This window comes from Geospiza fortis, unplaced genomic scaffold (assembly GCF_000277835.1).
Source record: "Geospiza fortis unplaced genomic scaffold, GeoFor_1.0 scaffold75, whole genome shotgun sequence".
Taxonomy (NCBI): domain Eukaryota; kingdom Metazoa; phylum Chordata; class Aves; order Passeriformes; family Thraupidae; genus Geospiza; species Geospiza fortis.
The window spans coordinates 4,458,417-4,473,348 of NW_005054360.1; the positions used below are offsets into that span (position 1 = coordinate 4,458,417).

General features: G+C 34.6%; 1 protein-coding gene across 1 annotated transcript in view; it reads right to left on the reverse strand.

Moving 5' to 3' along the window:
• Positions 1–1,341: 1,341 nt before the first annotated feature.
• The window catches only part of CUL2 (cullin 2), a 24,569-nt gene continuing 10,978 nt past the window's right edge, over positions 1,342–14,932 (reverse strand). The window contains exons 7-16 of the mRNA XM_005423909.3: positions 13,385–13,444; positions 12,891–13,019; positions 12,700–12,786; positions 12,048–12,200; positions 11,589–11,666; positions 9,713–9,779; positions 8,425–8,627; positions 5,870–5,971; positions 5,052–5,168; positions 1,342–1,957 (exon numbers count right to left, since the gene is read on the reverse strand). Of these exons, the coding sequence (XP_005423966.2) occupies positions 1,826–1,957; positions 5,052–5,168; positions 5,870–5,971; positions 8,425–8,627; positions 9,713–9,779; positions 11,589–11,666; positions 12,048–12,200; positions 12,700–12,786; positions 12,891–13,019; positions 13,385–13,444 (1,128 nt within the window). The 3' untranslated portion in view covers positions 1,342–1,825. The remainder of the gene's footprint in view (positions 1,958–5,051; positions 5,169–5,869; positions 5,972–8,424; positions 8,628–9,712; positions 9,780–11,588; positions 11,667–12,047; positions 12,201–12,699; positions 12,787–12,890; positions 13,020–13,384; positions 13,445–14,932) is intronic.

Consider the following 14,932-nt stretch of genomic DNA (forward strand, 5'->3'; position numbering starts at 1 on the left):
TCCAAACTAACACTTTAGACAATGATCTACAGCACCATATTACAGTTAGTTGAAAACCCTCACTTCTTGAAGACATAAATCCACATAAAAAATTTAGATCTTAGCATAATGGGATAAAACACCATCAATATGGAAGGAATGTTTATTGCACTTTATTGTTTATTGCCCTTTATTCATCCTTAGCAAAATCCACATCAGAAAAACATAGCACCACTTCTTGATGCATTTCCTGGTTAACCATAGAATGTTTCCTATACCCTCTAGATAGTATGTGAATGCAATACCATTTAAGAAATAAGAGATAGCAACAATCTAAGAGTTGGAGAGAAGCCTTTTATACAATGAAGAACTAGAAAAAGAAAAAAAAGAGTAAAAAGCTCCCTCCAAAGGTTTGCTTTTCTTTAAAATTAGTTCTTGATGTGTGGATTTTTAGTAGGTGATACTACACAATCTAAAAAAATACTGCAAATAGTATATATCTACATATGTATTTCTATATGCACGCAAATAAATCTGGCAAAAATAGAACATTTAAACTTAATATTTATCCTGTCAATCATAATTGCAGGCATAGCCATGAGGAAACTCTTCTGCAGCAGGCATTCAGTGTGCTCAAACTCTCAGTGCTCTTAAATTCCATTCACTTCCAGTGGTAGAGTTGGTACCTTTTAAAATTATAGTTTGCTTGTTTAAGAGTGAACAGTCACCATGCCAACCCTGATGAACAACACAGGACATGAAATAGCCTGTGGATTTGTCTCACCCTAAGAGCTGGAAATCTAATTGGGGCAGAGGAAAACAAAACATGATAAAAACAACCATTGGAGTCAGGAGGGAAAACAAGAAACAAGCAGTATGAGTTTATGTGGAAACAAACATAGACACCCATCCACGTAGTGTTTCTACTCACATTAGAGAAAAAACATTTTTCAGTTACCAGCCTGCTATATGCTTTCCCAAGCCACTGCACTCTATCTTTGATGTTCATGATAACTATTTCTAAGTGTTTGTGAACTACACCATTTAAATCCCCTCAAACATCAGTTTATTTTCTCTTGTAAGATATTCCTACAGTGTGGGATTAACAGACACAGCAGAGGCCTTCAGGCACCGAGAATGTAAATGAGCCTAATCTCAAGAAAACAAGATGTGCACTTAACCATAAATATTTTTTATAATCACATCAAACATGACATACCTGGTATGCAGTTTTATATAAATTAGTTGTTATGTCAGACCTACTTCTGAGGTTTTCCAAAACCCAAACACGTAACATTATTTCTACTCTTCAGGCCTGAATAATATTTACAGACATTAATGCCATATCCAGCTCTACAATCATTCGAGACACATTATATAACTTTATTTTTTTATTTGACAAGCAGCAGTATCATGTTCGTCATTTTTTTTACATTTTAATGTAGATACAATTATTAGGTTATCTGTCATATTACAATATTTAGGTTTTTTGTGTGATTTTTTTTTTTTACTTTGTCTTAAGATACATTAAAAAACATCAACTGCAAACGTGAAAGGGGAAGGGGGAAAAAAAAAGCATGGTACCCAACCAATTCTCCACATTTCAGCAATACTTCACTCATTCTTTTAGTAAAGTTTTAAGAAATGTCATAATGACATGAGCTTGAAATATCTATAGGCATTTTCATTGACGCTCATGACATGGCACTGGTGATGTTGTAAACAGCAGAAAAACAGGGGCTGCCAAGTGACCAATTATGGAGGCACAGGCCTGCCTCTTCCCACAGGAACACACCAAACAGTGACAGCAATGATCTCCTTACAATCATACCTGCAGGATAGCACATCATGCTACATAACTGTACTCGTCTGCAGAGGCCTGGCTTCGCTCTATGTACTGTTTGTCTATCAGGACTTCAATACACTTCTTAATCATGCTGATACTTGGGTTAAACCTAGCTCTTGATTGGCTAATTACCTGCAAAAGAAAGACACAGTTTTTGTGTTATTTTTATTTTTCACAGTTATAAATGTCACATAAATATTTGCTAAAGGCTTTAAGGCAAATTCAGTATATTTTTCTTTTAAAGACAGGATTAAATAACCCTGGAATAGTTAATTTATAACAAACAAGAAAGTATCTCTGTGTATAAGTGTCAGGACACTGAAACTGACTGGTCAGCTCACTGGTTACTTTGGCCAAATGTTCCCCAGATCTCCTCATTCCTCTCACTTGCTTCATTTGTCACAGTACAAATGAAGACAAAAATCCATGTTAAAAATTAATCTAATATTAACACATTCCTTCACTACTATCACAGTAGAGTTCCCCTACCACTAACCTCCTTTCCTATACAATTGGAGAAAATCAGGATGAACTTTTCTTTCTTTAGTCACTGAAGACAGACCTACAATTTAGTGAGTTCCATCTGGCTATGCTGGAACTTTTTAATACATGCAGTAAGAAGTTCTTTATTGTAAAAACAAATTTATATTTGCATTGTGGAAGAAATTGCCACTCCAGGCAAAACTTTAGATGTCTTTTAGAAGTTCTCAGTTTTGCCCATTCTCTTGTAGAGAAGGGGAAGAAATTATCTGCACCAACAGAATGTGCAAATCACTAAGTAAAATTTTTCAAACAGAAAATCAAACAGAATATCTTACTACTTAAGTATCACAATATATTTTGCCTGTAGTTTCTTATTTCTTCTGTAAAGAAAATTATTTTTATTCCAGCTGAATTTTCAGCCTTCTTTACAACTTCTCATGGCTGGCTTTGTCCCAGCTGTAGAGTTTGCTGGGGCTCTCTGTGAGCCAACAGAACTCACCAGGTGGAACTCACCCAGCAAAGCAAACAAAAGCCTCAAAAGAGTGAGTTTTGTTGGGCCAACAGCCAAGGGTCTGGTATGCTCCACAGCAGCACAAGTGAGGAGAAACTGGGTGCTAACAAGCTGATAGATCTGCTCAGATTTCACCAAACTGAGCCCTCCACTGGAGCTGATTGTCATCACCACACTTCATGTGTTTACTTCAGACAGAGAAAATGAAAGAGGGAATTTTGTATTGCTACGGGTTTTCTCATTGTTGTTGCTTTTTTTAATCAAAGATATTACAAGTAAGAAGGATAGACAGAAATACCTGATGGTCAGAATAAAAATTTTCTGGGAATGACTGTTCTGATGTCTCCCCTCCACTACTCTTCCAGTCTTACTCATTTTATAGAAAAAGCTACCTCGCCCTGCAGGGGACTGCAACACTGAGCTAGAATTTAAATTATCAGGGTGCATCTAACAAAATTAACAATTCCACAAAGACCACATGCTGACACATACAGGTCTATACCAAGGGCCTGGAGTATTTTCTTGGACACCTCAACCTAAATGAATTGTGTGGTGCTGTAGTGTTAGAATCAGAGCTAACTAAATTAGGCTTAGGAGTCTCTCAAGTATCTCTCTAATAGTAAAATCTTGCCCTTGTAGCTGAGAAAAAATACTAATGAGGTGAGAAAATATTAACTATTCATAGTAAACAGACTTTTTTCAGAAATATTCGTTCTTACTCAAGAAGTCAAACAGCACATTTTAACTGATACATTATATATAAGAATATAAACAGCATGATAAAAATAACAATGGCACCAGAATTAGTAACAATATCACAACTATACTCTCTACCTAGTTTTTAACTGAATAACCATGAAAATATCCACCTTTTTTGCAAAGCTGAAGAAAAATGTTCTAATGCTACTATTCTGCAAGAGCCCTGCAAGAGCAAAACACAGCAGGGGCATGTAAGTGGCCCTTCCATTACACAAAGGAAGAAGCAACCAGAAAGAATTTGTTTCCAAAACAAAGAAATTTGTAATCTATTTCACCCTTATAAACTGGTGTCAGGCAAAGTACCTTTCAAGAAATTTTTCTAATAATTTGACAGTGGGCAGAAAAATGTATTCTCAAAGATGAAAGGGCTTGCCTATAATTTTCTAGTTTTAATTGCAAATCCTTACACAATTGCATCATAATTGCATGGATGGTTTAAATAATGGGAAACCAAAAAAACAAAGATTCTTAGAAATATCAGGACCTATGCTGCCTCATCTTTTAGATATTCAAAATCAGATTTCTCAAATTAAGCTTACTTTCAGACTATTTGTGTAAAAACAATTCTTCAATATCCAAAATTTTTAACAGGTCTCACACTGCATCATCTGGGCTTACAAACTCCCCGTTGCTGCTAGGTTTTTTTTAAGAAATAAAAATTAAGGAGTGGGTATGGTAAACTGTTTCCTCTGTCACTACAAATTACTCCATGTCTCCACCTCTATGCTCAAAATGGTTGAATAAAACAGGAATCTCAATTCCCCCTCCCACCAGTCTTCTCTGAGCAAGGCACAGAGATGCAAGAATGAATTAAACTGAAGAAAGAGCTTTGGAAGGTTGAGAAAAGTAAAACTGGCAACTGGTTGGAAGAAGCAAATGTTAGGCTGGAATGAGAAATACAATTAGGCAGGCAACCACCAGATGGGAAAGTGGGAGAAAAACTAATGAAATAGCACTTCCTTCCAAGCCAGGCTGTGACAGTTCACAGGTCATTAATCTGGAATCTAAAAAATCTAGAGAACTGTACCGCTTTGTGGAAAAGGGAGATTAAAAAGTGCATGTCTCCATACTCAGACAACTTTTAAAATTTAAACCATGAGTTATAATAAAATAATGATTACAGCACAGAATTGGCTAAGTGCTTCTGTGGAAATTCCAAACTAGAATATCCCTATTCAGGTTTTCAACTGAACTCATAGCTCTGGCAATGATTTTTATAGGATACAACATCTCTTGGCATAGAACCATCTAACAGGAAAAAGCAAGAACTTAATGCTTTGGTGCTAAGACACATTTATGAGATTGAGGGATCCCAGCTAGCGCTCCAGTACCGCAGTTCAAAATAGACTCCAGGGAAATTCTCACTAATTTCGCTGGAGTACTGGTTTCCACATGGTTGAGTTTTGTAGTCTGATGTTGTACCCTACTATCCTGAAAATTTTCATGAAATCAGGCTCAAGGACTTTCCCTTACCTCCTGAATAAGAGCGTTATGTCGCAGCACTTTACGTGCCTTCATGATACGGACTATAGCAGCTTGAAGATACATTTTCCTGTCTTCATCCACAGCACTTCGGGTCTGCTCCATCTCCTGCCACACAGGAACAACAGGAATGCTCAAAACACAGTAAGAACAATAAAGACTGCATAAAAGTATCTTGAATCTCTTTTTACTTTACTAAAAGTGATGAACTAATACAAAAAAAATGCAGGTGTATTTCTGTTCCAGTAAAAGTATGTCCATAAATTAAGGATATCTGGTTTCATGAAAGTCAGTAGGAAGGTAGGAGAGAGGCATCTAAACCAATATTTTTGCTAGGGAGAAAAGCAATCAGAACTGACTATAATGTATTGGGTTTGGCAGCACATACCTATCTTGTACAAAATCCTGTGTCTTAGGAGATACACTGAGAACATGGATTAACAACACAGGAGTTGATTTTAGTTGCCAAAGGACAGAAAACTATAGGAAAATAGTTGATTCTGCTGTTCTTGCAGTAAGTTCCTTTATAAACACCAGCAACAAAAAAGTCTCACAACATAGACTAAACATCAACCATTTGGTATTACTATTTTGTTCATCTTTTTCTTTTTCTTGTTCCCTATTTCACCTTCTCTTGCCTACATTTCTAGTACAAAAAATTGCATTGCTTAAGCTTTAAACCTACAAAATTTCCTTTGCAAATCTTATGGAATCTGATATCTGCTTACACCAAACTAACACAGTAAATTCCATTTTAGAAAAGTAAGTTTTCTAAGCTATTCAAGCTAGAAACAGCAAGGAATACTTGCCTGTGGTGTGTCTTTCTGCATTGATGTAGTAATTTTAAACTTTGTTCGTTTACTGCTGAAGTTCATATTTAATGAAAACGTAGACTCTGTCTCTATATCTTCCTGCAATAGAGAATCATTTTTGAAAACCAGGAATGAAACCAGAAAATAGTAACAATTTACTTTGAAAACTCCCAGTTAGAGTCTTACATATACAGAAAAAAAATCAGATTTGTAGCTGGAAATTCTAAAATGACGCTTGAACCAGGTCAATTTTTTAAAGCTAGTTTAACTGACCCAGAAATCAAATCCATTTCAGAAAACACTATTGAAGAACTCTGCCATACAAGAATTTAGTTAGCAAGGAATTTCTCTTTCAATACTTTGATAGCTTATCTTAGTTGTAAACACTCTCCAGGTAAAGTCCTTTTTTCCCCTGCAAAGAAAGTAGGATTTGCATTTATCTATGACAGGACCTCAAATGGGAGCTGCTGCTTTCATAATTTTTATAAAAGTTTTCCTCCAGAATTTAAGGAAAAGCATCTAAACATTTTGATATGTTATAACAGAAACAGCTGACAGACTGCAACTTCTACAGTACACATCTATCTGCAGATTTCAAATTTTTTCCTGTCAGAATCTCGATTATTTTCCACATATATATGTGCATTTATTAATAATATTATTTCAAAATTTTTTCCTACAATAAGAACAGCTTTACATTCAACACAGCATGACTGGACAGATCTCTGCAGTTTCCAGGCAAGAGTCTGTACAAGTATTACCAATTTCCAGTAGAATAAAGTTACTGGGAGTCTGAGACCTTGGAATCTTGCCAAACTGTCTAAAGCACAAATATTTTAGTAAACACAGAAAATATTTATCTAAATATACACTCAAACCAATATTAATTCTAATTTTGTATCTTGCAAGAAATAATCTTTGTTACAATATATATAAAAACCAGGATAACAGGCATAATATATAAAATACAACGCGAAAGGGGGAAGACCAAGAGCTTTAAAAGTAATAAGCTAACAAAAAAATAGGCTAGCATTAACTTCTAGCATTATTCTGCTGACATGGTTGAATATAAACCAAAATAAATTGTGTATTGAGCAGGAACTCAAAAAGCATGATTCGAATGAACCAATGAAGATTTTGAGATGAAGCTTCTCATGTCCTTTCCCCCACACCCGTTCACAAAATGAACAAACAAGCAAAAGCAAACTAGAACATTTACTGCACTGTACTTTTCTGTTTGGCTCAGATACAGGTAAAGAGAAGTTTGTGTATTGAATTCCACCGCTTAAATCACTAAAGCTCACTTGTTTATTTAATAAGTAAGCTGATAGACCGTCTACAGATCTGCTATCACATTGCTGGATGGAGTGCAAAGAAAACAGAAATAGTAAAGACACTTGAATACAGTAGTCTGGAAGGCAAAGAAGTGGAAAATGCAGTGGTAAACATTAAAAAGCAAAAGGGTTGGAAAGCTCTATTATTACTTCTTCTATGACATAAGCTTTAAGAAACTGGGTGAACCTTATACAATGGACATAAATAAATGTAAATCCTTTAAATAACAGGCAACATTCTAAGATTATTAAAGGTCTCACTGTTTCCTGTAATAGCTCCCAGTGTTTTATTTGACCCATGGTTTAACAGACATCTTCCCAGCAATTGTTCCAACCTGAGCTCATTTCTAGATATTGGAAGCATGTCCTATGCTTCAGCCAAGCACCAGATCTTCCTTGTGATCTCACTTTCCATTTTCTAAAATTTTCCCGGTTAGAAACAAAAGCAGCTGCCAGAGCAGTTTTGGATTTCTTCCTCTAAGTGAATTGAACAGCTTATGTCAGTTCCTTCTGTCTGATACTGTCTGCATAGTGGGCTTTCTGGGTGAGCTGGAAGCACATGCTTTGTCTGTATGGGATGCACAGGCTCTTCTGCAGTAATTCCTACTTAACAGAGTAAAGTCTGTGCCCCTTGCTGTACTGGAAAAAAGATTTCACAAAGGCTACACAGAAGGATGAGAGGGTCAGAAAAAGAAGGGTCAACCATTGCCTAAATCACAAACAAAGCTCAGATACTAATGGAATTCCAAGAAACTCATGGAATGACAAGTCTGGCAAATTGCAGCAAAAATCCTCTCACAGAAGTCCTCCTTGCTCTCTTTGTGGCTCCTGTAATCTGTCCACAAGGAAGAACATGGTTGCTCTCTTTCAGTCTCTTAATCCCACAAATATTGTTTTAATATCATCGTAAACTCTGGTTTACTAGTCAGACTCCTTCCAGTGATTCAGTACAACTTTGAAAGCAAGGCAACAGAAACAATGAAGAGTCCCTGCATTATTACCTTTTCATGCTGCTATAGGCATAGAAAGCCTGTATGACAGGCACTCTACCTCCTCCTGTCTCTTTCCTTATAAGTAGAGATTTACAATTTTTCACAAGGGTCAAAAATAAAGCTTAGAAAAATAAAAGTAAACAATGGATATTTTTAAAAAGTCATCAACAAATAACAGAATTACAAGACTGAAAACATTAAACTTTTTAATATCATTATGGTATACCTTGTCTGAGTCATGGTTGATCATTTTGACATCAAGCAAAGATTTGATGGTTTTTGTCAGCTCCTTCTCATTCATTTGTGTACTGTCCTGAAGCTCCTTGTAAGTGACAGTCTCACTGTTGTTGAAGGCAAGCAACACTGCCATTTGGTATGTTGTGACCATGGCTACGTAAGGTTTGCACAAATAATTCATTTTTACTTCACCTGTAATGATAAAAGTAGTATTTTATAAACTGATGAAAGGTGCTGAAAAGTCATCTGAAGCCGAACTACCAGAGCTCCTCATACATTTCCAGACATTCAACTCAAGTCTGTAGTGAACACTTGAAATGGAACAATGACAACTGATGCTGTGAATTTACACATATAGAGTTGGGGCCTACAACAACTGTCCCATCCTGATTGACTATGCATACTAGACAAATAGATACAATATATAATAATAATAAATATATAATAATAATAAAAAAATTAATTCCAAATAGCCTCAACACATTGCAATGCATAAACTTCAATTAACAGCTTACACAGAATCTCAGAATAGTGATTAATGAGGAAGTTGATTAAAGGAAAGATTTAAAAACAAAGTAAAATACTTGTCCATCAAAAATTTTTCATATTCTTACATTTTTCAAATTCCCATAAAAAACAAAAAGCACTGAAGAAATCTACTTGAAAGCAGATTTAGATTTTCTGTGTGAAAGTGAGTGTGAGTTAAGAGCAAAACCTTCTGTTACCAGAACCAGATTTTCATTCTATTACATTGTCATGGGCTATGGTTCTCATCTCCATGTGGTATGTTGCAGTGCTCAGTTGTTAAAGCCTGATACTGAAAGCACTTAAAATAAAACATGATTAAGTGACACTTACTAAAATAAACACTTGACAATAATAAATACTAAATACTTAAAAGTATGTATTTATGTAGATACTCACATACCTGAGTAAAATAGTATAATATGCATTCTTAAAATTATTTAGTATTTATGTAAGGAACATCTACACTAGAGAAACAATTCCAGGGCAATTGTTATTAGCTCAGCAGTTCTGCAGTGCTTTTCTGCAGTTAAGAACATAGAACTCTTGTTTTACTTGGATTTAGTAAACCACAAGTTTAAAAGACATGGATTTTGGAAATTCTAAGTACTAAATATTAATTTGTAACACAAAATATGTCCATTGACTTTATATGCAAAATACTCTTCCAACTCCCCACGTTTTTGTCATTTGAAAAGAACTTTTAGCAAGTAACTGTTAGATCATAAGTTTAGCAAAGCACTTATTCTTACCTGTACAAAGATAATGTAACCAAGTAAGCTTCCTTCCACTAAAATGCTGACTGTAAAATAATTCAAACTGCAAAACAAAATAAACATCAGTTAGTCACACATATAACTACTCACAACAGTTTATCATCACCCTACCACCCTAATGAAGAAATACTGGTTTTATGTCCATCACACTGGATGAAAACATTGCAGATCCATTTGTGACAGCATTTTCCTTTAGAAGATGAGTGATGACTGAATCTTAATTCTGCCTCTGGTAATGAGAAGAACTCCAGCAGATTCGCTGAATCTTAATTTAAGGTCTGCCTTTGGTAATGAGAAGAACTCCAGCAGATTCAAAGAACCTTTCCCCAAAATGAGATCAAACTCCCTAAACCCCACAATGCCAACACTGTCTACACACACCTATTTGGCTTTTTCTGATTGGGTCTGGAAACTGATTAACATTGAAGGAGAACATAAAAACAGGGAATTTGGATCTCTTTAGGAATTAGGTGTTTCTCCACCCACAAGCCAGTACGAAAAACAGTATTTGTACACCATTCAGATAAATATATATTCACAGGAAGCTTCATCAGTCTCAGAAAAAGCTGCTGAAAAGGTTGCCCAGCTACACAGGTACTCACATACTTCGGAGTGCAATTGCAATACTTTTGTTTTTCTTTCTAAATCCTTGCCAGAGTCCTAAGAGAACTCTCTCCATGGGTCTAATCATCAAATTGGACAGTAAATAAAGACATTGTCTGTCTTTTATTTAAAGACATTGTCTTTAAATAAAAGACAGACATTTGTTCTGTTTCTTTAGGGAATTCTCATTTAAAGCACTGATCTCTACCTAGGTGACACCTGAATAAGTTTGCTGCTTTAAAATGGCAAAATGGTGAAATTAGGCAAGTAACCCAGACTCTGAGCTGCTTCTGACACACAATTCTGTACCAACTTTCCAACTGAGGCACAACTGACAATACTCCTATTTTAACCCACAAAGACAGCAAAATCTCATCACAGCTAGTGATCCTGTAGTCTGGGTCAGAAACTATTATATTGCTAAAACCAAGTGCCACGTAAGTGGAAATTAAAGCTTAATAAGTAGTCCTAATATTCAGCAGTAATACAAGACCCTTCATCACAGAAAAAAGACATTTGCCATTATAACTTACATCAAATAGCAATGTAAGGTGTAAAAACGGCTATAAAAATCTGTTATGTCCAATAACACAAAATGTGTATCACCTAAATTGTACTTCACCATCAAATACACCTCAGCAAAGATCAACACAAATATTTTGTTTTTCAACAAACATGGTACAGGTAACATTTAGAATACAGTAATATAATCAAAAGCAATAAAATACCTCTACAAAGCAGCAATAATCACATAAGAAGCAAATATTTGGCTAAAGCAAAACCTTAACTGCTTTGAGAAATCATAAAATGAGCTTTAGAGAAGTTTGCATGAAGCTTGACTTTGAACAGTTTCTATGAAACAGGGAACAAGAAATCTGTATTTGCATTTTAATCTGCTATTAAGACTGTTCAGATTTAATATTAGAAACAGAATCTTCTTTTATCTAAATATTAAGAGTTGGTTTTGAAGCAAAGAACCAACATAGTTCATTTGATTGCATTTATTAGCATATCTTTTGGCAATCACAAAGTGTAGAAGAGAGATGTGAAAAAGCTACACAAATATATACATAAATTCAGTAACGTATTTGGGTGACCCTTCAACATTGCATATGGAGTGGAAACTTGATAGACATAATTTACAATCAAACTAAAGCAGCTCAAGTTTTTCTCTGTTAGAATGATGATTTTTCATTTGGAGTTATTTTACATTTTCCACATGTTTACAGGAAGCCTCCTACTAACCTACCATCTGTACACTTTTTTCCAGTTCCTGAGGAATTGCAAATGTAGAAGAAGGAGCCTGAGTTAGAGGCCATGCACCAGCCTAGAGGTATTGGGAAAAATAGAAGCATTAACATTTTCATACAACACATATATTAAGAAAAAAAATAACACTCTTAAATGGATGTACAGTGTGCATTATGTCATAAGACAATCAATTAACTCAGGAAGTTTTACTGATCATTTTTCAGTACACCTGCACACCCCACTGAAGTATTAATTACGACTGAAATTTTATATCACTATTGTTTAGGACCTACTGGGTTGATTTTACAAAGAAACACAAGGAAAGTAATTCCCCAATGATCACAGGCCACCAGTTCCCATATAAAGTAGTATTCATAATTAGAAAAATTGTGTATTTGTTATCAGAACATAAAAGGTAAATACAAATTACTCAGCAGCAATAAACATACATTAGTACCTGCAGAACATATATCTGAAAACTAATTCCCAAATCAATGATTGTGTCCTGGTTTTTGATAAAGTTGTTGAATTTGTTGTTGAGATCAGCACTAACACTCATGTCTGTATACATTCGATGGAGCTTGCTGGTAAATTCATAACCACAGGCTTGCTGTGAAGAAATATTGTAACAGGTTTCAAAGTGAAAACAGTACTCATCATATAAATTATGTTCCCTCACTGATACAATATGAAAATCTAGTCATCAGAAGTGTTGTTATATTACAGAAAACACTAGTAATAATAAAAAACAAACACTGTTAAATAAAATTATCTTAGTTTCACCTTATATACACTAATCTATTTGAAAAATATTGTTTTATAAAATCAAAAGATAGACATGTTTATGAAAGTCCTTGGTACTTCTTTAATGTTAACATGAATGACTTGAACACAGCTAATAAAATTATCCAAAACCTCATAAAAATCTCAAATGCCTAGGTGATACTCAGCCTTTTATCTTTCACAGACTACCTAAACACTAGCTTTTGCTGTCAGCTATTGGAAACAGATTTACCAATTGCTGAGTTACTTCTGGCACCCTCTGCTGTTCCCTCTCAACACTACATACTCTTATATTTGTTTATTCTGTTAGAAGAATATTACCTTACCTTTAGTTTGTTTATCATCGCTTCTTCAGAATCCATAGACATAGACAAACCATGAATTAATCTTTTTGCCAACATTCTGGCATAGAACTGCATTAAAAAAAACAGAGATGAGGATTTGAAGAAGCATAACCACATTCTTCAAGCAGGCTTTAAATGTGACATTTAAACCATTATTGAATATGAAAAGTTACCTTTTGGAATACATCTTTGTCATCAATGTATTTGAAAACAGTAATGAAACTCGTAAGCTTGTCTTCTACTTCATTCTCTGTCATTCCTTTTGCTGATTTCTTTAACAAGTTGTCACAGTATTTGGCCAGCTCAAATTAAAAAAAGAAAAATCAAACCCAAAACTACTTGTCAAGCTTGAGAACAAATGTATGCCAAGGTATTTCCAAATTTCTACAATAGTTCAAACATGAAATAAGTCTACTGTCTCACATTCTATACAAGGGCTGCATTCATGGGCAAACATTCTACACCCACAGAAAACACAGTCTATACCAGAAATTAGAACCATAGCAATTTTGCACACTCACAAAATGTGTGTGCAGCTTAAGCTGTTACTACTAAAATACACACCTGAGTGTGACCCAGTGTGAGAGCTGGGTATGCATGTGAGGACCCTATGGCAATCCATTTGATGGTTATATACAAGAATTATTACTCTGTGTGCATCACTTACCAACTCAGGTGCTTTGCAGATCGACTTGGGCTCCCGATAGTTAACTACTGATGTCAAAGCCTACATAAAACATGGAACAAAGAGAAAAACTGTCAATGACTTAAAATTTTTTCTTTTATGAAATTTGAAGAAATCAAAAAAATCCTCAGGGCAAAGACCATCTGAGATCCTATAAAAGTGAATGATACAAAAGGGGATTAAAAAAACAACTTGTAAAAAGGTTAAATTACTGCTGTATGAGAATTTGGTTGTTAAACATTTTCAAGTTGGAAAGTAAGTAAAAGTAGAAAGAGTAGAAGAAGAAAAATAATTACAGAAAACTGAAGAACAAATTAAGTTCTGATTAGAAACTTCACAAAAGTATAATTATTTTGGTATACAGCAATATTATGGTCCAAAAGAATGGATGAAAAGAAACTTAGGAATAAGTGCAGATAAAGTAGATTTGAGCAGCACCACATCAACAGCATGTATGTTGAGCTGAAAAACTTATATGATGTGTTCACAACAGTAAGAAACTAAAGTGCTTTTGGTTGTTGGATTTTTTCATACACTGAAAAGGAGAAAAATATATTGTTGAAAGTGGAAATTTGAAGTAGTAGAGTACAAACAATATGGTGGCTGAAGAAAACCTGAATATGATTAAAAAGAAAAAAGATAATGGCAGTTTAGAAATTAAAAGAAGATTATCAGAATAACAGAGTTTCTAAACTGCATGTCACATTTAAATTAGTGTTGTAAACTAACAGTGAATTAAAAATACTGCATGATCATAGTTCCCAGGAATTATAGTTCCTCTGTAGAAGGAAAATATTGTTGTTATCATTATAAAGACAAACTGACAAGGAACTCTTCTGTACAATACCTCAAGATTGTAAAATTTGCTAATAGGTTCCTAGAATTCCTCAGGGAAAAGAATGCACGACTTGACAAGAAAGAGGAAACTCTTTAAAGCTTGGAGCAATCTTTTGCAATAATACTGGAGGCAGCAATAATGATTTTGATAGTCACCATCAAAAATTAACAGCAAATCAATATTTTAAGTATTTAAGAATGTAAGAAAGATCAATTAAATGAAGAACTGATGTATTTAGAAAAAGTACATTGTCTATGTGCCAGCAAATGAAGTTGTCAGTCTCGTGTTACTCCACCTTCTGGTACATGACACTAATTGCAATGGAGAGAGAAATGTATCTGGTATTGAAATGTTTGTTTTAAAATGCTAAATAATTACTGTATCAATGTCACAAATACAGATGGGTAACCACTATTGGTACCATCACTGGTACCTTCTCCATTATGCCTCTTCAGGTTTACCTTTACTGACAATTGTCAAAGCTTAGACTCTGTCATTAACTACAAACTGCAACTACTGCACACACCACAAAAGAGCAATGAACTGTATGTGTGCATCCTGTGATAGGAAATTAAAGAAAGAAAATATATTTATTACTTATAATTAATAATGATTAATATTAAAATTCATGATAATTAGAACTGTTATCTTGTATACATGCATAGCTATGCATTTCAAATAAAAGAGCAGCA